The 23,283-nt window shown below is 38.9% G+C and overlaps 1 protein-coding gene across 1 annotated transcript; it reads right to left on the bottom strand.

Annotated features, from left to right (window-relative positions):
- Positions 1 to 15,298: 15,298 nt before the first annotated feature.
- Positions 15,299 to 21,264, bottom strand: LOC149023088 (oleoyl-acyl carrier protein thioesterase 1, chloroplastic-like). Its single transcript, XM_089150938.1, has 7 exons — positions 20,796 to 21,264; positions 19,902 to 20,035; positions 19,688 to 19,795; positions 17,396 to 17,491; positions 16,542 to 16,629; positions 16,371 to 16,439; positions 15,299 to 15,980 (listed from the first exon to the last, which is right to left on the bottom strand). Exons 1-7 carry the CDS (start codon positions 21,165 to 21,167, stop codon positions 15,717 to 15,719), a joined length of 1,131 nt encoding a protein of 376 aa, XP_089007064.1. The 5' UTR covers positions 21,168 to 21,264; the 3' UTR covers positions 15,299 to 15,716.
- Between the last annotated feature and the right edge of the window lie 2,019 nt (positions 21,265 to 23,283).

The following is a 23,283-nucleotide window of genomic DNA, read 5'->3' on the forward strand; positions in this document are numbered from 1 at the left end:
TCCTAAATGGCAATTGGTTCAATGCTTTTATGATGGCCTTAGAGACCGACATAGGCAAACGGTTGATTCTTCTTGTGGTGAGACTTTCATGCACAAGAATGAGAATGAGGCATGGGAACTTTTTGAGACCCTTAGTGAAAACTCCCAACACCATGCTTCAGCAGTTAGGACTGAGATTCCATCCATTGGGCAACCAAAGAGGAGCAGTCTCTATGAGATCAATCCTACCATTGAGATGAGCACTAAGGTTGACTTGCTATCAAAGAAATTGGACCATCTCTTGTCATTAGGACAACAAACCCTATCTACACTTCCTACAAGTATCTCTCCACCTAATCAGATTGAAGCATGTGTTTTATGTTCTAGCCTATCCCATCATGTCATTGATTGTTGTTTGGCTACACAATACCCTAAGTTTGTTAAGGAGCATGCACATTTGACCCAAGGAGTCTCTAAATTGGGCAATAATCCATATTCTAATACCTACAACCCAAGATGGCGAAACCACCCCAATTTTTCATGGCGAAACTCAATGCCCAATCCCTCTCTAATCAAATACCTTATAGGCCACCTCCATTTAATATGCACCAAAATGCCTATAGGAATGAACAACCATCATCTCCACATCCCTCACATAATTCATCATTTGAGGATAAGGTACTAAAAACACTTAATGGATTAGAGCAAATCACTCAATTGTTGCATTCCCATTCTCAGTCCATTAACAAATTGGAAACCCAACTTGGTCAACTAGCTGATGCCATCAGTAGGAGGGAGGTTGGTCAGTTACTTAGTCAACCAATAGGTAACCCTAATCATCAAATTGGGTCTAGGAAAGAACAAGTCCAAGCAATCTCGGTTGTGATATGCAGTGGAAAGGAATATTTTGCACCTTTGCCTACTCCTAAGCCATTGCCCATTGATCTTGAGAGTCGAGAAGAGGTTGATTTGACCCATGAGACTGGCAATGATGCACACAAGCCTAGTAAAGAAACACAATCTGTAAGTATTTCCCATCAATTTCCTTGTAAGGAGTTGCACATTCCGATAGTAGAGGGTTCTACTCCTAAATCTTACACTCCCAAAGCCCCCTTGAAGCTCTTGAGTCCTCAATTCTAGATTCTAGAAAGAATGATAAGATGCAGGAGATGATTGATTTATTCCAACAAATTCGTATCAATCTCCCACTATTAGATGCTATCAAGCAAGTCCCAGCTTATGCTAAGTTTCTAAGAGATTTGTGCACCCAAAAGCGTAAGTTGAAGACTCAAACACCTAAAACTATGCACCTATTCTGAACCAGTAAGCTCGGTAATTTCCAACCAACTGCCCCCTAAACTTAAAGATCCAGGTACACCTTTAATTTCATGTGTCATTGGAGATTTATCCATAAGTAAAGCATTGCTTGATTTGGGAGCCAGTGTGAATATTTTACCCGGTTCAGTTTCTGATAGGTTTGGTGTAGGAGATTTGAAATCCACTGATGTGATTCTACAATTGGCAGACCGTTCAATCAAACGACCCTGTGGGCTACTTGAAAACGTTTTGGTAAAGGTTGAGGATCTATATTTTCCTGTTGAATTTTTTATCCTAGATATGGACAATACAACTACCAATAAGTTACCACCAGTCATTCTTGGACGGCCCATTTTAGCCACTGCGAATGCTTGCATCTGTTGGTGCTAAAATTGCCCGGTAGATTTGAACCGTAATCCTTGCACCAAATCACTCAGATCGGGATCGATCTGGTTTTCTCTACAGTCAATCAACCTTTCTCTCCTGAAAAATAGAACACCAGTGAGAAATGAAGCCGATCGTCTTGATTGGCCAGTCTCCGACGATCTAGTCAGTAGATGATCAGAAGTGAACTCTCAGAGAGCTTTAATGGAAAATAAGCGAGAAGTGTGTGAATATTCGAATGACCTTCCCTCTTATGAGAATCTTGGCTCTATTTATAGGCTTTAATATATTGTCTCTTATCACCGATGACCGTCGGATGGAAAGTATAGATCGGATGGCTATGATTAAGCCTTTGTTTAACCTTTGGGCGGACCCTTAAATTCATTCATCTCATCAGCTGAATCCGGTTGAACCTGGTTAGACCGGTATATACTAGAAGTGGGTATTTTAGTCACAACACAAGCCCTCAAGCCTGCTGATCAGGTTGAACTTGTATGAGACTCTGGTCAGGAGGTTTAAGTCTTTCTGATAGATGACTTCAGAATATTCTTCATCTTGTATTGGTTGTGAGAATTCTTCAATACTTGATCTTATCTTTAAATTTTTCACCAACTATGTGGTTGAATTTGGATCCTTTTATACTTGACATGTGTAGAAAATTGCCTTTTCATCCAATCTTGATCTTCTCTTGTATTTGGAAAATGTTCAGCCCCCAAATCATTTCAGAAAGGAAAAAATGGGCGATGGAAGAGAATCTTGAGGATGAAAGGAACATAGAGGGGGCAACAATCTTTGACCTGCTGCACATCTGACCACATACTATATTTCTGACCACTTGTTGTATTTCTAACCACTTGCTGTATCTTTGATCAGTTGCTGATGAAGTATTATTAGGAAAGAGTGGCTGATGAAGCTTTTTGAGAAAATAGCTGACGAAAGCATTAATAACTGATCAGATGCCTTCAGAGAAAACTGCTGATGAGAGCCTCAATAGTTTATCAGAAGTCTTTAGATAAAAACGGCTGACAAGAGCCTTAATAGCTGATCAGAAACTTTCTGTCCTTAGACAATAGTTGAAGAGAGTCTTAGCAACTTTGATTAGAATCTTCAATATAATCTGCTTTGTGAGAAATTTTCTTGATCAGCTCCTTTGCTCTCGATCAAAAGGCTGCCTTAGAGAAATGGCTACTGGAGCCTGACTTCTGAAAGTCGGGATCATCCTCGGAAGGAATGATCCATGATTAGCTTAGCATGACCTGGCTACCTGAGCCTGACTTACGTAAAGTCGGGACCACCCTCGGAAGAAATGATCCGTGATCAGCTTCGGAAAGCATGACCAGGCCTCGTAAGGCTAGCTACTTGAGCCTGACTTACGAAAAGTTGGGACCATCCTCGGAAGGAATGATCCGAATCAGCTAGCATAATCAGGCCTCGGAAGGCTCGCTACTTGAGCCTGACTTCGGAAAGTCAGGATCACCCTCGGAAGGAATGACCCTGGATCAGCGTTGAAAGGCATGATCAAACCTCGAAAGGCTGGCTACTTGAGCCTGACTTCAGAAAGTCGGGATCACCCTCGGAAGGAATGACCCTGGATCAGCGTTGAAAAGCATGATCAGAAGACTGGTTCACTGAAAATGTCTTTTGAACTAAATGAAGAAGAATCCTTTGATGACAATGATTAATAAGATGATTTCTTCAAGAATACCAGAAAATCTTGTTTCTTTTCTATTGATAGAAATAAGTCTTCAAGAATAATATAAGTCTTCAAGAATGATATAAGTCTTCAAGAATAATATAAGTCTTCAAGAATAATATACGTCTTCAAGAATGAAAGGAAAATAAATCTTCAAGAATAAAAGGAATCTATGCTCTTGCTATTGATAATATCTTTTGAGATGGATTATATTTCATGGTCACCTTCAACAACTTCTATGCAAATCTTTGGTGGTCCTCCGCTATATAGAAAATTGCTAGTCAAAAGCCTTCATAGCTGAGATAAACCTTTTATGTGGCGGAGAGAAGCCTTTAGAGAAAATTGCTCAATGATCAATGCTTTAATGTTCAGCCTGTTAAAATTGAGCAGAGTGAAAGATCAAAGTTTGCCATAAAGTGCAAGATCAAATAATAAAATGATAATATGAAGTTTGCAATTATTGCAATTATTGCAATTCCAGAAAAATGTAATATATGTGGAGTTCTGGAGTGATGAACTCCCTTGTCCAAGAATTTTTTGACTTTTTTTTTTTACTCTTTGAAGCCACTGCATTCTATGCCATAACCATGGTAGTAGAAAACCATGGCCCTTGGTGAAGATGAAGTGAGTAACCATCTGCAAGTAAAGAGCTGCACTCATCTGGAATTTTTGATATATTCCTTTTGATATTCCACATTCATCTCTAGGTTGTATGTGGCGAACACTCCTGATCAAATGTAGAAAGCATCTCTTTTTATTGCAGTAGATTCCTTGCTCCATGATCTCTTTTTGTACTCAAATTCTTCAAGAATCTTTGAAATGCTTCTGTGAGGAGTTGATACTTGAATAGAAGAGCTTTCGGAAAATAAGAATATTGGGGATGTAGCATCGATTGCTGCTGCTGCTGCTCAAGCTACCATCATCTGCAGCTATTATGCTTTCATTTCCAATTTCAAAGATATAAGAAATTAACCTTGAGGAAGAAAGTGACTCATAAGAGAAAGTATTTAGTTCTTCAATATGCTTCTTGATTGGAGTTGTTTCTCCATTAGCAGCATTTCCTACTCTGAAATTCCCCATTCCTCATGCTAAGACGCAGTTGGAAAATACTGGGTGAGAAGAAAAACCAGCAGGAGACCTGCTATGCCTGATAATATTGGAGTTATCCATGGCAACTGAACTTTGACCAGACAGGCGAGAGGATAAAGCAGCTTGGTAAAGTAGCTGCAAAACTGGTCTCCTCACCAAATAAGTAGCTTGGTAATTTATTCACAACACCATGTAAGCTGCCACTTTATAATTGTAAATAGGTGTGAACAAACTCTCATCTAATACTTGGTAATGAATCCGTGCCAGCATCCTCAAGGCTAGATTGAACCCAAGGAGAGGAGACCTTTTGCATGAGAACGGATATAAGATGCAGCTGAAACGGTTATTTCATAAGCCATCGAAGGACGGACTGATTGCCAATGTTGCGCTCGGCAGTTGAACCACAAACAGAATTACAGCCCTAGAATTATTATGCTCATTCCAAGCTTTAGCTAATTCCTTGACAACAAAACCAAGGCCAGCAAAAGGAGTTGAAATTGTATTGAGCTCTATTTGGAGAAGTGCATTAATCTAAGCATCAAGCATATATAGTTTGAATGATGAATCCCAAGATGTATTTCCTCCTTTTTCTATTTCCACCTGCAAACTTAAAGCTTCAATTCTAAACCTGACAATCATAAAAGGAGAATAATATATCATAACACTATAGGGAAACCCACGGTTAGAAACTTAATAAAAAAACTGATTAATGAATGGTTAGGAACTAAGCATTTCATATCAATTCAGTATAGAATATATGGGATTCCTACCTCATTAAAGATAAGACGATATCTCATCCTTCCTACATGCAGCCAGAAGGATAACTAGACATTCTTTTATGATTAATAATAAAAAAAAAAAAAAAAAAAAAAATATTTTTTTTGGGGGGGGGAAATATAAAAAAAAAAAAAAAAAAAAAAAAAAAAAAAAAAAAAATTCTATGACTCCTCTAAACTTATATTCTATTTACTCAAACTTCCGTCATAAGTTAACTATATACAATACTAACAGAATGCATATTTCACCAATGTCTATTCTTTCTCCCTTTTTTTTTTTTTTTTTTTTTTTTTTTTTTTTTTGTGGTAATCTATTTCACTAATATCTAATAGTAAACTATTAGGCAAGAAAACAAAATTGGCAAGATATTGAATACCCCAATTCTTCAACTATTTTGCAGTTTGCATCTTAGCCATATTTGGTCATGCTATAATCAAAATTTCTTTCGACACTTTGGAGGGGAGAAGCGAGGACCAATTTCTCTTTCAGCCATGGTTATGAGAGAACCTCTTTGTTCTTCTCATTTGATCCTCCGGATTGTAGATAATGAGCTAGGTGTATGTGGTGGCATCCCCTGCATCTAAACATGACAAGATTTTGTTTTCTTGCTTCTCTGCAGTTGTACAAATATTTCATCTCCATTTACAAGAATATATAAGATTATCCTAGCACTTCATACATCCATACCTTCCCACTGCTCTACACTTCAAACTTCCATACCGTGTGTGAATAGAAGCTTCCCTTGCTGCTCGCAGAGTTGCGTCCTCTGGCGGAAGAAACTTACACAAAGCCAGAGCCTCTTTAAAATCACCAGACCTGTTAATTGCACTATCTGTACACCAATAGGAACAGGAAAAAGTGAAGCAAATAAACAAAACATTCTGCAATAGCTATTAGTTGAGATGTCCTTATTTCGTTTGAAACCAAATCATTCTGATCTCTGACAATCAACATGTTTCTTTGAAACATTTTGACAAAAAAAAAATTGTTGAGAAGAATCCAGCATTCATTAAAGCATGGAGAGGTTTAGCAGAGTAAAGTGAGGATCTTTTCTTACGGCGTCAGTCTTAGCAAAGATTGTAGTAGAGAATGGAAAAGAAATAAGAGAGAGGAATTGAATCCAGAAGTAATGCAATGAGTTAATTTGATCTGAAGGGAGAAACTCCTAAGGGAAAAGAGAAGATAAAATTAAAGACGATGACGGTGAAGGTAATGAACTTGCTGTATCTGTTCATTCGAGGTAGGTAAGGCCGTGAAAACTCATCGCTGCGAGATCTACGGGAAAGGATTCAAGCGAGACGCCAATCTTAGGATGCATAAGCGTGTGCACAGATTCTCTTGTCCAGAAAGGAGAGATCAGGTTTCAGAAAAGGAAAGCTCGATTCTCTTGTCCTTTTAATGGATTTAATCGTAACAGAATGCACAGATTGTTCAAGCCGTTCAAATCGGCCATTTGCCTGAAGAATCATTTCAAGAGAAACCACTGTCTAAAGCTGATGTGGTGTAATCACTGCAACAAGAAAGCTTTTCTGTGGTGGCTTTACAATAGGTTTACCTTCATGCTAGATCCGGAAGAACGGTGACTGAGATCTCAGATCTGAAAACAGAGATACTTAGATCCGAGTGAATGGAAAACTTATCAGCAAGATTGATGATGGCCAGAGTATCATCGTTGGCTGTAGGGATCTTGAAGAAGTAGCTACTGAAGAAGTGACTTTGTTTTGCTAGTTGTTCTGTGGAATCATAATCAGTTCCAGCAGGTGCTCTGTCTCGCTTAAAGTATTCACCATATCGAAGAGAATAAGTGAAAGTGTGAAACCGTGAGAAGTAGTCCAAATCTGGGCATTTTATGGCATCCCTCAAACTCAGCCTCATTGAGCCAAAGAGATGCGTTTCTGAAGAACCAAAGCAGTAGATCCAACAAATCGAAGGTAAAGACCCAAATCCAGAAAAAATGTTGGTCACAGGACAAAAAGAAAAACTGCCGATCAAGACACCAATCAGAATAACAGGGATCTTTTGATATGCCGACCAAAGATCTAGAGATAGATCAAAGCTAGAACCAGAGATCAAGAAACAAGATATAGAAGGGTGCTTCTTGCTCCATCATTATTTTCACTTTATGAAAACCAAGATATAAGAGCTGCGAAGAAGATCTCGCTTTCTTTTCCAAATTCACATAACCGACTCAGATCTCGCTTGAAGTATATGAAACTTCATCGGAAAAAGAACGTAGAAGTTCTGATGCTTCTCCAAGACTTGACAAAACTAAAAGATTTTTATTAGAAAACCACAAATTCAAAGATTAAACTCAAGATTTAGAAACTTCAGAAAACCGCTTTCGACAAGGAACAATGTCTCTTCTCTTCTTTTTCTTTAGCGAATCATCGTAAGAAATTGTAGATTTCAACAAAGCTTCACAGTAACTGTTCAAGAATCCAAAAAATGAAACAAATCTTAGAAGAAAAACTTGATCACTAAGCCAAAGATCTCCGAACAAAAAGATTGCAGAAGAACGATCAGTGAATCATCATGCTCTTCCGGTAGTTGAGCCATAGCTTCTTGCTCAGGTTCCCACAGACGGCGCCAAATGTTGGTGCTAAAATTGCCTGGTAGATTTGAACCGTAATCCTTGCACCAAATCACTCAGATCTGGATCGATCTGGTTTGCTCTACAGTCAATCAACCTCTCGCTCCTGAAAAATAGAACACCAGTGAGAAACCAAGCCGATCGTCTTGATCGGCCCGTCTCCGATGATCTAGTTAGTAGATGATCAGAAGTGAACTCTCAGAGAGCTTTAATGGAAAATAAGCGAGAAGTGTGTGAATATTCGAATGACCTTACCTCTTATGAGAATCTTGGCTTTATTTTTTGGCTTTAATATATTGTCTCTTATCACCGATGACCGTTGGATGAAAAGTATAGATCAGATGGCTATGATTAAGCCTTTGTTTAACCTTTGGGCGGACCCTTAAATTCATTCATCTCATCAACTGAATCCGGTTGAACCTGGTTAGACCGGTATAAACTGGAAGTGGATATTTTAGTCACAACAGCATCAATTGTAGATCGGGTATCATGGACATATCATTTGGCAATAAGAAACTTAGAGTCAACATCTTCAATGCATCCTTAAGGTCAAATAGGGATGAAGAGTGCTTTGCGATTAACCTTATTGATGAGGTAATGGTTGATTATATTCTAAACATGCTTATTGATGATCCCCTACAACATTACTTGCCATTTGGGGAATCTAACCTAAATATTGAGGAAGTCAACACATTGTTGGACTCTTCCACTTCTTTGGAGCAGTCACCATTCACATTTAGATTTGAGCCTCCACCTCCATTGGCAGCATCTCACTAAGTTTGGCTGAAGACTCTAAACTTAGCGCTTTTTGAGAGGCAACCCATTTGTTTAGATGTCATTTCTTGTTCTTTTTCAACTCTTTTCTTTGTTTGTTGTTAGGTTTGACTGTTGCGTGCTCTATCATGATTTCAAAGATCGGGTACACTCTTTCCTCTATTTGCTTCTATCATGTTTTTTTTTATATGTCTTGCATGCACTGAGGTCATTGCATAATTTAAGTGTGGGGGGGTGTCAACTCGAGTAAGACTTGTTGATAGTTGATAGAGCATTGTCACAAAGATAAAAAGTGCCCAATTTTTTTCTTGGCTTTGGTAAGATAAATGTGTTAATTCTTTGCTTAGATACAAAATGAGAGTTTAAGTGTTTTAGAAATCCCATCTGATGTAATGAACACCCTCTTGAGAGAATAGTAATGGGTTTTACATTTTGAGACTAAGGTTGAATCGAAAAATAGGAACTCTAGGTAGTCTAAAAGGTTTGACCATCTAGTTATCTTGTATTGCCTTGTGCTTATGGTGACAAGTTGAGACAGATTTTAGACTATTTAAATGTGAAGTGAATTGAAGTAAAGTGTGAAAAAAATATGCTGAAGTTTAAAGGTTAGATCTCCTTCTTAGTAACCAGGTCTTGGTGTCACCAACATCATGCCTCGCGTCAAACAGTTGGGGTGTCTTTGGTCCAGTCTTGGCCTGTAGCCTAGTTGGCTTGAGTAAGTAAGTTCAAGGGGTATTCTACACCTAGTCCCTTAAGACCATCTGGCTTGAGAGCGGCTAACCCAATACTCGTTACATAAGCCATCTAGAAAGTTTAAGAGGCAAGACATTGCACGGACTAGAACTGTGAGCATTAAAGAAAGAAATGAATTGATGTGCTTATAAAGGTGAAATGTCTAAGAAGGTCAATATTGCTTAGATCTTGAGTTCTTGGTATTATTTTGTACCTAGTTTAGTCTTATTTGAGGGTGAACTGGTAGATTGAAGATAAGAGGAGACTTCTCGATTGAATTGTTTGCCTAGAGCTAGACTCAAGAGAGGGTGTAAAGAGCTTAAGTGTGGGGGTGCCTATATTCCCTTTAATCTTTAGTGGAGTGTCTTTGTCTTGGAATCTATCTTTTTACTCTTACTACTGCCATAATAATTAGAAGAGCACTTAAGAATTTTGTGTGTATATTCTCTGCATACACTCATGAGACACAACTCGTCCATTAGGGTAACCTAGGGGTTTAAAGGCTTGTTGCACATGCTAAGTGCATTCGTGATTCCTACGAAAGTGTGTTAGGTTTTTTCTTTCTTTATTTCCCGTATTGCATTTATTGTTTCGTTTTGCTCGAGGATTAGCAAACACTCAAGTGTGGAGGTATTTTATAAGCATGCATTTACCATTACTTATTTGATTTAATTCCCCATACTTATTTAATTAAAGAGAGCTAATTGAGTATTTTTGTGTATTTTTCAGTAATAAAGTGATTTTGGTTATTAGAGATAATATGGAGTAAAGTTGGCAAATATATTAGTATTGGTGGATTTTAAATCTTGCATTCAATCTTGTTGCCCAAGAAATCATGAAAAGCGAGATCTTAGCCAAATTGGAAATAGGTGGAGGTCTAAGGAACAAAATTGGTATAAATCTGAAAATTGGGTAAACAGACCTACCTTCAGTATTTTGGGCATATTTCTCTCGTATGATCTTGGATTGCGGTGATTCAAGATGCTATGGAACGATATTGAAAATATCTACAACTTTCCAATTTTGAGTTTTTCCAAACTCCGAAAGAATAAAGGTCAAATCGACGGGTAAAGAGAAGGGATTCATTGTGTGCGGGAGACATAAAAGAGAAGCCAGCCACAAAGAAGAGGAAGAAGACAGTGAACGCGGCTCTCATCTCTCTCATTGCTGAAGAAGCAGACCAAATCTCTCTCTTCTCTCTCCCTATGTTTCATCTTTATTTTTCTTATGAACTTTGTGATAATGAGTAGCTAGTTCCTTTTCTTTGGGATGTAAATGAACCATGTTTATTTCATTAATTTGATTGTTCTCTATATTCTAGTTGATTGTGTTTGAGTTTGGCCAAAGATGTTCTATAGCTCAGCAAACTAAGCATGCCAAGCTTCCGCAAAGGACGATAGTCTTGCGAAGATAGGGCATATCTAGGAAGACCATCCCTAATTTGCTTTGAAGTGTAGAGTTATATCGGTTAGGGAAAAGCATTGGGAATTCGAAATCCCAAAGATTTTTACATATTCATAGCTAACGTTTTTGCATTAATTAGTAGATTTAGTTTAAATTTAGTTTTATTGAATTCAATCTTAGTGACTTAGCCTTTTAGTTCCCCATAGTTCGCCCCCGTACTTTCTGCTTGCTAGATTAGTATAGGATTTTATTTTTGATTGGTTAGCGACACGATCAACAAGGCTATTGTTGTTTCATTGGTTTAGATTGCATGTGTTTTCATTGTTAGCAACCAAAATACAGTGTGTTCTAAGAGTGCATGGCTTGTAGTGAATCGAAAGTCCCATAAAAAGCTTTGGGGCATTCATTATATTTTTAGAGGTTGATTAATACTATTACAATGGTTTTGAGTGCTTATGAGAAAATTTAAGTATTTGGCTGAAGCGAAGATTCTTAGGATAGTGGATTTACAAGTCACTGCGCAAGGATCATCTTGGATGAATTTTTGGATAGTCATGTAATTTTTTATGGGTTCACTTTCAACTGCAAAAGCATAGTTCATGAAATCTTCTTTGCAACACATTTTTTGGATTGTGATTCCGATATCAAACCCGAGGAAGTTATGATGTTTATCATGAGAGTGTGCGTCATAGAAGCAAATTTGAGCAGTGTAGACATCTGATGAAATTCTACACTGCTCAAATTTGCTCTATTTGATGTTATCTATATTCAGGGGTTCAAAAATAATTTTAAAGAGTCTGGGGATCTTCTTGAAAGAATTTTTATGTCTCAGGGAGGACCGTGTAATTTTGAAAGATTGAATAGTGTGAATCTAATGGTTATTAAAAGGACATGGATGAAGATCCGATTTTAAAGGCCAAGATTGCTGCGTTCGGTTTTCGAGTGAACAAGACGGAAAATATTCCATCGTGAGGTATTTGATTGGTTGGGAGTATGCATATATGAGATACACTTCGAAGTATAATGATTAAAATGATCCAATATGTTATATGCTTAAGATAGAATAAAAAAAGATTTTATTTGAAACAATAAGGCCTCATATAACTTAAGACATCTAACAGCCCAGAGCTCACCAGCCATTTTAAAGTGGATATCCAACAGTTGTGTGATTAGATTCTCTTTTGGACTCATCCAAAAGATTAAATCCAACGGTTCCTGTACATCAACATTCATCTTCTATAAAAGCCCAAATTTGAGTGAAACAGTGGAGGGTTTTTGAGGATTTTGGCTTGTGAAGATTACGAAAAACTAAGAGAAGCCAAAAACAAGTTTGGTATGGAGAACAAGCTCATATGCGTATTTTGGTGAAAACATCGAAGAAGAATGTGAGTAATCTATTGTAATCTCCCTCATTTGAAGTTTCATCTTTCAAGTAGTTGCTTGTTAGGGTTGAGTTTTTTTAGGTTTTAGCCTTATACTTTTGTGGGTGCAAGAGTGCATATTGGAGTGGATGATCTCTGATTATTGTATTGATCAAGATTTTAGTTGGAAAATATTGAGTAAATACGAAGCTATATTTAGAGTATTACTCCGTGGATGTAGGCAGATTAGCCAAACCACGTAAATTTGGTGTCTTGTGTCTCTAGTTTATTATTGCATTGCATATATTTGAGTGCTTTGATTGTAGAGTGGTGGTACACTATTTGGTTGACCTAGTCACATTGTGATGTGTGTCCTTGTGTAATTGATAACTACAGGATTATCTTGGTCAACCTTGTCTTGAAATTAATGAAGCGTCATATTGGAGAGAATTTTAGAATACACTGATTCACCCCCTGGAAATAACAGCTACATTGCAACAACAATCCTTAGATCTCAACCTTGAGGACAAGGTTTTGCGCAACTATTGAACAGTGCGCACACCCACCTTCTCGAGGGATTATGCTCTATAAGGAAAAGGGGCACGGGAATCACACATGGCGTTGGGGAGGAGTGTGGGCTACTAAGTGCTAATTGGGAAGGGAATTTAATGATAATCCTACTACAAAGGTGTAATGGTTTTGTTAATGTTGAGTATGGCTCATGCTTCACATTGTGTTGCTGACGGACACGGGGTCCCGTGCTCCAGTGAGTAGGCGGGGATCAGGAGAGGCCACCCCAGCGGAGGTGTGGGGGCAGCACCCCCATAGCCCATAGAGGATCCATGTTTCTGTGGGCCTCGGAGTTTCTTTGCAGTTTGGGTTTGACCCATAAATAGTTGTGGCTTAGGGTTTCTAAGCGCATATATATTCTTTTGTAACAGAACATTGCATGTAGTTGTTTTCAAAAAGAATATGGTGAAAAACCTAATGTTAGACGTAGCCTCACATTGGAGGTGAACCAGGGTAAAATCGGTGTCTCCTTCTTCTTTGTTTTCTATTCGATTGTGTGATTGATTGTTATAATCCTAACGGTTAGCATCTATATTATATGCTTATACGAAGCTCAGCTCAGTGAAAGACAAGAAGAATTTTCTCCAATCTCTCGTCTCTTCTTCTTCTTCTTCTTCTTCTTAACTCTAAAATTCTTTTTCCTAGCACCCTCCTGCTTTGTTCTTCTATATTCCAAGAATTCACATCACTTATGCACCTTCGTCGCTCGGATATTATCTAGAGTAAGAAAGGATAGGGTTTTTTTTTTTTTTTTTTTGGGGGGGGGGGAGGGAGACATGGACACCTCAGTAGATCATAGGAGCGGCCATGAAAGCACATGATGAATTCTGGCTCCAAAATTGAGTTCAACTGCACCTGAGGAGGTAATGGCTACTGCTACTGTAAGAGCTAGACCAGTCTCAATGGACAACTTCCCAGCCTTGATGTTAAACTCAATGTGGATGCCTCGTGGATAGCGAAGAGTTGAAACAGAGGTATTGGTTTGGTTATTCAAGACCACAAAGGAAGGCCGCTGCTAGCAAGATCAAAGCTAGGTAAGTTCTCCTTGGCACTGGAAGGAGAAGCAGTTGCAGCTTGCACAGGTCTGCTGGAGGCATTGGGAGAAGTCCATGACTCTGTGGTATTAGAGCTGGACTGACAGCATCTAATTCACATTCTCACAACAAAAAAGGATGAAAGCCCAACCCCCGATCCAAGTTCCAACCCGTTCTTGTGGATATTGAATACTTGTCCTCAAAACTCCTGGTCTTTATGTTGATTTGTGTTCTTCGGAGCTCCAATAAAATTGTGGAACTCTTAATCTGCTCGACCAAGTGGTTTTTTTTTTTTTTGGTATAAAGATATACTAAGCAAACTGAGACACAAAGACTGGGGAAGGAACATGCTCCTTTAGCCAGCAAGTAGAAATTGGCCAATCCAACGCAGTCTCAAGCGTTAGGGCCTCCTGAGCCAAAGAGTGAGCCACAGTGTTGGCACTCCTTGGAATAAAAACAAAATCACAAGATATGGGTGCTTGAGCTAAATTCCTTATATCCGATATAACATTCATCAAGTATGCCGGAACCCGAAGCGATGGTTGGGATAGTATTCGCACTACAGCAAGGCAATCAGATTCAATAGTCACATGAAGCCAACCCTCTTCAATAGCTCTCCATAAGCCATATTTAATCCCCAATGCTTCTCCAACGTCCGCCTGGCCGAAGACTAGTGGCATAGATGTTGCCACTATTGGGTCACCTCTCCAATCCCTTGCTATGAATCCAATCCCACTACTATTGTTTGTCCTTAGAGCTGCATCTGAGTTAATTTTGATGAAACCTCTGTTCGGTGGACTCCATGACAGCTTAACCCCTTGATCCCTGCTTTGAGTACCAACATGACCAATAATAGTTGAATTATGTGCTTGAAAGAACTCCTCAGCAGCCTTGGCTGCAAGCTGAATCACATCTGAGGGAAGCCACTTACTTGCATCATATTGATCGCTATTGCGAGCTCGCCACAAATACCACAAAACAAAACCAATTTGAGCTTCCAACCATTTATAATTGATTTTGTCAGCAGCCTTGTATCTTCCCCATTCAGCAACCCATTGATCCAACGAGTGATCCGACCCTTCTTCAAAGCGGATGCCTAAGCTCGATCCTAGCCATACTGCTCTCGCAAACGTACAATGAAAGAATAGGTGTTCTGTGGTTTCCATTTCTCCACATCTGCAGCAGGTACCATCTTGCTTCATTCCTCTCTGAATACAGTTCACACCTGTTGCTCGACCAAGTGGTTAGATGCTTACTTTCAGTGTTTCCTTCCGTAGCGAGCCTTCTTCAATCCAACATTATATGGTGTGTAAACCACACCAAGGCTGTCCTGCTTTGTCTTCGTCATAATAGATACTAAAATAGATGCTCAAGTGCAAACGGTGGATCATGCACAATTTCAAGATTGTGACCTACGTGTCGCACAGATAAAGAGCTACACCCACCTGAGCGGTTCAAATACGGAACTAGTAACCCCGAGGGGTGGCTCAGTTGGCAAAGCCCAACGCTTCCACATAAGAAGTCAGAATTCGAATCCCCTTGGGGCCATGGGCGAAACCTCACCTATATTAATTATATAAAAAGCGCCTTGAGGATGTAGTCGTGGTGTGCACAAGCTGGCCCGGATGAACCTCATTCCAAAAGAAAAAAAATACGGAGCTGGTTTCAAATGATGATAATACATTAACAAACATAGGGAAGGGAGACTACCAGTTCATAGAAGAGTTCAACGTGTATGAATAAATCAAATTCCGAACTTAATACAAAGATGGAAACGGCTAGGCTAAAACCAACATGCATAAATTAGACACCCGCAGAAAAAGAGGCACTGATAAACAATAGCACCAGGAAATCCCAACGTAAGACCAACAAAACTTCCCAACTTAACCAAATGAAAAGCCAAGATGCACAGCGGCTGAATTTTTATTCCTTCCCCGATCAGCTAGAGAAGGGGAACGAAAACTCAGCACCACTTAACCTGTCTCGTCAAGATAGAGACTTGAAAATTGTTTCTATCTCGTTGATTTTCTTCCCCACACAGTTCGACCCCGATTTACTTCCGGTCCATCACCTGAAAATCTGACAAAATGCAAGAACCGAGAGCAGTCGTCTTCATGTTTCCTATCAGTGGCAGACCCATTTGTCTCATTAAGCTCTGGAATTGTTTCTTCCATGCTAGTGAGGGAGTCAATCGCGTCATCATGTTGGCATTCTCGTTTGTAGTCTAGCGTGACCATTCTAAGTTCATGTGTGTCAATAATTTCCTGAGGCAAGCTCTGTCAAAAAGAGGTATAAGACAATATTCAGCTACAAAGGGGAAAACAGAACAGAGCAACAATTTAGACTTACAGAGGAGGGAAGGAGGAGAAAGATTAAAATAAGGATAGCCCATATCATAACTTTACGGATTCTACACCAGACCATATGATGCACATCTAATGGGGCCAGTTATGGACCTAGTAATCCAGTCGTCCTAACAATCAGATGGTATATAACGCGAAAAAGTCACATGGTTGCCATCAATCAAATGGTGCATTATTGTCCCATAAAATTATTGCTAAGTTACAACTGAATACTATCTAAAAGTTCAAACCACACAACAGAAAATCTTGCTCTTCTTTAAGCATAAGAGAAGTACTAGGTATATTAACAGCATCTCTACCAACCTCAAGAAGCCAACAGATGTAGGTGACATTGTTCACGTGCTGGTTCATGTCAAGATCAGCTCTTCTAGCCTGCACATTTGCACGGCAGTGAAAATTTTCAGAAGCATGTGTTACAATAAACAATCAGAACTATCAAATAAAGTTTTTATGTCATAGTTAAATTGTCTTTACCTTAAGCCCTAGTTTAGAATATTGTGCAGGTTCTTTAAGCTTGGGGATTTTCTTCAGGCTACAGTTATCCTCCTCTGGAAAAGCTAACCTGGATTGCAAAATCAAGACAAAAGGATACCTTTACCAACAACAGCAACCCCCAAGAACAAAAACAAAAAAGAACAAAGATAATTGGATCACAGTACATAAATTTTCCTTTAAGACCTAATTTTAATCAAGTAGAAGCAAACCCTATCCAAGAATTTTTGTCTATGATCATTCACCATCACTTTGGACCTTCAATGATATCCTGTAGATTTTCATACTTAGCAAGGGGCCAATAAGGCATAATTGAAGAGTTAAAAAGCAGACACAACAAGTGCCTAGAAACCAGTTTGTGAGTTTTCCAACATAATTCGTAATGAATATCATATGACATATTGGGGCAATAACAGAATCAACATTCAAGCTTGAAATTTAGAACCAACCCAACCTAGTCTGATTCAGCTCAATTTTGTACCAAATCATCAGAGTCTCCTATTGGAAACCAGCATTTGAACAAAGTTTATTCAAGAAAAATTACAATTATATTTATACAGAATAAACTTAAAAGGGTCATTTGGGGGGACATTGAACCAATCTCATCAAGTGCGAAATTGAAAAATGAATCTAACAACTGTTTGAAGCCCCCAATCCACCAAGCAATTGCTTATATCCAATTTAGAAGAGGATATAATATGTACAATGTGGGCATAGCCACTTACATAAGTCCAAGTTGTAAAACTAATCAGACCATGATAGATATCCTACCTCATCAAATAATCATACTACCAATCAATGACAGATCTAGAGACCAGGATACCATATCAACCTACCGTGGAGTTCGTGGAGAATAAGTCAAAATTTCTTCCAGCACCTCATCATTGATTTTCTTGAGTCGTCTTGTGATTTGGTTCATGGCCACCCACTTACTGCAGAAAATGAAAGGTATCAAAACTTATATCTGGATAACATAAGATCTTGGGGGTTCCTTAAGGAAATATCTGGACTGTAGATGGATGAGAAATGTAGAGAGATTTGTTTAATAATCCTGAAAAATGAATTAACTCAAAGTTTCAAATTAGACTAATCCTATAAACAGGGTGTACCCGCTGCACGAGGCTCCCACCACTATAGGGTCTAGGGAGGCCTATGTTTGCAGCCTTAAACCCGACAAATTTTTGGAGAGGATGTTTGTTTCTTTAAACTCATGACCAGCATGTTGCAATAGAGCAACCTCACCATCATGCAAAGGTCCAACCCCTGAACTGGACTGTTCCTACATTGATCGCATTATTGTCCAAGACTCATGCAATCCAAAATGAAAGTTATCCACAAAGTAGTAGTGCAATCCAAAAAGAAAGGTATCCACGATGTGGTAACAAACCTACAATGCAGATCCAAACTACCATTTTGGATGTGAATTTGTCACAATCTAAGGAATTTTCAATAATTAAAGGGACTAAATCAAGTGAAATCATTAACTGAAACCAGCAACTAAACCTTCCAGACTTTAAGAGAAGTCTTGCAGTTTCGCAAAATACTTCCCTTCCTGGTCAAAATCAGGATTGAGACCAGAACCTTAAAACTTTTGTTCTTCACTTCTGATCAGAGTCCTCTTAAAGATAAACACCAACAAGCAAAAAAATACAATTACAAGAGCAAGACCCCACACTTACACTAATATCAAGACCATGATTTATGGACAACCCTTTTCCTACACTCCTCAAAATGAAACCCTCTTTGTAAATAGGTAATACAAAAGAAAGGAAAAGTAAATATGCTTTTGCTAAAAATAAATGACAATCCTAAGATATATGATTCCCTGGGAACTGGAAAAACTTCAAGAGAGTTCAAAAAAACTGTCTTGAAATCTCCAAGCAGGCATCCTTGACTTGCCAACTGATATTGTTCAAAGGGTAAAACACTGTCTAATGGCTATGAACTGGACAGTTTACTGGAGCAATGTTAGCAATACCTTCCACTTTACCACTCAACATTCCAGCAAAATTGCAAGAGAAACACTTCAATAGCACAGGCCCCTTTAGTCAGTTTCTGTATATTTTCAACCTTATCTTTCTAATTCATACAACGAGGGAATAAAACAATGTGCAATGTAGAAACTACCTGATGGTATGCATGTACAAATTCTAGAAAAATGAAAAACTCATATTAGAGCAATCCTGTAAAAAGGATGTACCCACTGGAGGAGGCTCCCACCACTATAGGGTCTAGGGAGGGCTATGTATGCAGCCTGTTTGAACTCATGACCAGCATGTCGCAATAGAGCAACCTCACCATTAGGCAAACGTCCATCCCCTAAACTGAACTGTTCTTACATTGATTGCACTATTGTCAAAATCTCATACAATCCAAAATGAATGGTATCCACAAAGTGGTAGTGCAATCCAAAAAGGAAGGTCTCCACAAAGTCGAAACAAACCTCCGATCCAGATCCAGACTACCACATTGGAGGTGAGTCCATCACAATCGAAGGAATCTTCAATGTTTAAAGGGACTAAATCAAGTGAAACCAACCATTGAACCAGCAACTAAAGCCTTCCAGGCAATGAGTGACTTATTGCAGTTTTCCCTTTCAAGCCTGGTCAAAATCAGGATTAAGAAAAGAACCTCAGACCTTGGTTCTTTGCTTCTCATTAGAATCCTCTTAACCATGATAAACACCAACAAGCCAAAAAAGAGATTGCAAGAACAAGACCCCGCACTTAAGTAAGATCAAGACCATCATTTACGAACATTCTAAAGACAAAACCCTCTTTGTAAATAAGTAATACAAAAGAAAGGAGAAGTCAATATGTGTTTGCTACAATTAAGGACAACCCTAAAATGTACGATCCCCCCATGAGAACTGGAAAAGCTTCAAGAGAGCTCAGCTGTCCTGAAAACTCCATGCGGGCATCCTTGACTTGCCAATCTATATTGGTGAAAGGGTAAAAACACTGTCTAAGGCTAAGAACTGGACAGTTTACTGGAGTAATGTTAGTAATACCTTAAGATTTCTGTAAAATTGCCAGAGACACTTCAATAGTATAAATGCGTATAATTTTAACCTTACATTTATGATTCACACAATGAGGAAATAAAACAATGGGCAATATAGAAACTACCTGCTGGCTCTCCCAATAACTCTACCAGTCGCATCTTTCACAATCCAATCACGTCTGGCCCCAACTCTTCCGGCTTCAAACCATGTCTCAATTTCAATCATGTCACCCCTATCCAGGATCACATTTACAAACCAAAAGAAAAAGGAAACCTCAGAGCTAAATCCCCAAAAAGTCAAGCTCAGCATTTTGAAAACACAGGAGATGAAAAACCCACCATGCTGGGTATTTGTAAACTTCAATGTGCATCCGAGTAGTGACCCATATTAGATCCAACTGTCTCATGGTGTAGCTGGTCCCCATCCCATCTGTGGAGTACCCTAGTTGCTGGACCTGATTGCATGCAGCTTCCTACATAGGATAGATAAAGAAGAAATAAATTAGGCCTGAAAGAGGTCAAGCATACTAGTTACGAAGGCATGGGGTAACTGGTTGAACCTCCATAGCCCATCTAAACCAAATATAGAAGAAAAAAAAACAGCCACAGATAACTTCCGTATGTGGGACAAAATTAGCCTACGTTCTCTTAAGGGAAAAACAATTCGGTGAAGGAGAGAATCAGGAACAGCTGATCATTTATGAAGTTGAATTACACAATCAAAAGTTCTCCATATCTAACTATTTCAAACCATCAAAGTTTAAACATCATGCATTCCTCTAGCAACGACTGATTCAATTGTGCATGCGTATCCCATATTTCCAAAAACTATGGCATTCAATTAACCACAGTAACCTTAAATTGCCTAACTTTCGAATCAAATAGCTAGCAGTTCCATATAAGACGAAGCCAGAAGCAACTCCCAAAGTTGTAATCAAGAAAAGCAATGAGATACATTGGTCAATAAACGCTTTTTTCTTTTGAATATTGAATTCATTTAAGGGGGGAGGGAAAGAAACGCAATGGAACTGTAAAATTCATGCAACAATTTGATGTCCTCTACAATTAAGTAGCAACCAAATGGAACAAGTACATTTATTAGACCCAATAAATCCAAGCTTCCAAAAAATCTCAATTTGCCCAACCGAAGCACTTACAAAATATACCAATTAAACCAGAAACGAATTGCAGACATTTGAAATAAATAAAGCAGAGCATATACAGTTGATATACCTGCAAGAGATTTGCAATGGCTTCCATAGTAGCTGTCTTGTTAATTCCAACTTCGTAACTCCGCACGATGAATTTCTCCTTGTAAGAAAGCCCATCTTCAGCCAAGCTCCCAAGCCGTAGTTCGTCCCGCAAATTCGCCGAACCATTAGAGGAAAGGTTCGACGTTGTACCTCCAGAACCATTCGCCAGTTCCGATACGGCAGCGAGATCAGAAAATCTTGAAGCGGAAAGTGACGGAGAGGTGGAAGAGGAAGAGCAACAGGAGACGACTGCGATTCCGCGGCGACTCAATGCTTTGGGAGCAGCGACGGATATGCATTGAGTCAGGGATCGGAGCTGATCCGGCGCATTGCATCCCTTGAGCGACAACATCTTCTCCTCCGCTGCCTCTTCTCTCTCTCTCTCCCTCTCCCTCTCGAACCACAGAAACCAGAAATTCTGTGTGTCTCTCTCCCCCCCGACTTTCCGACTTTCTTCTTCGGTCCTCGTCGTTTTTATATTTACCGATCACATCACCCACGGATGTCGATGGGACCGAGGTCATGAGAGTTACAGATACCCTCTGTTTTGCGGTAATATTACGAAAATACCATTATCATTGATTTCTGTGATGCATACCACAATACCCGTTAAAGACACGTGCGTTGAGAGTTGTTTCGATCCAAAATTCATAGTTAATTTAATCCGACGGTCAAAATTATATCGTGCTTACTAATTCGGCGCAATTAATGTTTCCCAAGCAAAGTCGAAGTCCGTTGAAGAGTCCAGGGGTGCCCTCGCGTCGTGTCAGTTGGGGAGTCCACATCTGGGTGCGGTCCATCCTGGACATTCCGTTCGTGGAGTGCGTCGACTTACGAGGGATGACATCAAAATTCCAACTTCTCTCTCTCTCTCTCTCTCTTTTTCTCCAATTTTCTCTCCACGTTAGCTGGATATTATCTTTTCTTGTTGTTTTTGTTTAGTTTTCTAAATTAATAATTAAAGCATCGCAAAATGAAATGAATTTTGGTGAACCGACGGAGAGTTAGTTGTATCTTTTCGTATCTGGTGGGTCGGCGATAACTGCTGATTGACATGAGTAACCACTCAACTCAATCTCCCAATTTAATGCCAACTGCCAAGGATATCACTTTGACCAACCTGTCCACCATGCATAACTTTTCGGTTTCCTCCAGGCTTTTCATGGGTGAGACTAGTGCTGAATTTGAACCGGTTTTTCATGGCAATGGTGGCCCTACACGAGTTTTGGATAGCATATTTTTAGCATACATTTGAGAGTTCGAATGGAACTCTATAATTGCTTCTAGCAAAAGAGTATTATTTGGATTGTTGTTGTGGAGTTCGATTGCAACTCTAAGAACCATTCAAAATACCTGACTTTATTAAAATCATTATTCCTATTTTTAAGGAGGTTGGATATAATTCAAATTATCTACGTTGTTTAGTGCCTTCATTTTATTTGTAGTCCAACTAAAGTTTGACCGGTCTAGTTCTTCTTTGGTCGACTTAGGTAGGTCTATTATAAATTGTCTATAACAACAATAGTGTAAGATAGGGGTGTCAAAAGTGCGGTTTCGAGCTGGGCACTGAAAAATACATAATCCAAACACGGCCCATTAGCAAAATAACGGTTTCGGGCTGGTTTCGGTTTAATGATGTTTGGGTTTGGGCTAACTAACGGTTTTGGCTAACGGTTTAGATTCAAGTTGATTAACGGTTTATAGCGTGTAAGAAAAAAAAACAAAAAAAAACAATTGAGCATCCTATAACAAAAGTGAAAATTATATGGAAAGCAAAGTTGCTATTGGTCAATTTCCATTAAAAAAAATCCCACCCATTCTATAGAAATCAAGAACCTAGATATTAAATGGTAAAATGACTATTTGATCTTTGAATTCATGCTTAATTTTTTTAATTGTCTATACCAACTACCTAATGGTAATCTAATTATTCAAATACTATTTAATGTAAAATTACAAAACGGATTGTAAACAGGTTATAACGGGTTGCGGTTCGGTTTCGGGTTGGTGTGGGCTCTACAACCTTCAGCCCAATTACGGCCCATTAAGGTTTGGTTCAGGCCGGTTCGGGCTATAACGGGACGGTGCAGTTCGGTTTTAACGGTTTGGACTATAAATTGACATCCCTAGTGTAAGATGATGAGCCGAGATATACTTTAATTCATTTTATCAATGCTCAAAAGTGAGTTTTTTACTACACTGTTAAGGTAACCTTTCTTAAGATCTATAAATGCCTACACCTTCATCATTATCAGGTATGCACTATTGAATTACTCTCTCTAGCATTGAGAGATTTACAAGTTGTTTTCTTCTTCTAAAGGTATAAACTTCTGACTTCGATAGTCAGAGACGTTCATCGACCAACTCAATCGAGCACGTTTTTTGCAGATTGTTCGCTTGCATTGTCAAACGGATTTTTGCAGCAACAACTACTATGCAAGAAATGACTTTATTTTCAACCCTAAAAC

The sequence above is a fragment of the Hakea prostrata genome, chromosome 3 (assembly GCF_041222555.1).
Source record: "Hakea prostrata isolate BN-2017 chromosome 3, UWA_Hpros_2, whole genome shotgun sequence".
Lineage (NCBI taxonomy): Eukaryota > Viridiplantae > Streptophyta > Magnoliopsida > Proteales > Proteaceae > Hakea > Hakea prostrata.

Excerpts from the sequence above, each read along its gene's own strand:
- LOC149023088 (XM_089150938.1), bottom strand. The coding sequence starts at position 21,167 with ATGTTGTCGCTCAAGGGATGCAATGCGCCGGATCAGCTCCGATCCCTG. Across the intron at positions 17,492-19,687 it reads GTTATTGGGAGAGCCAGCAG|TAAGTGGGTGGCCATGAACC; the intron begins GTAGTTTCTATA and ends CATTTTCTGCAG. Across the intron at positions 16,630-17,395 it reads TATTCTCCACGAACTCCACG|GTTAGCTTTTCCAGAGGAGG; the intron begins GTAGGTTGATAT and ends TTTGCAATCCAG.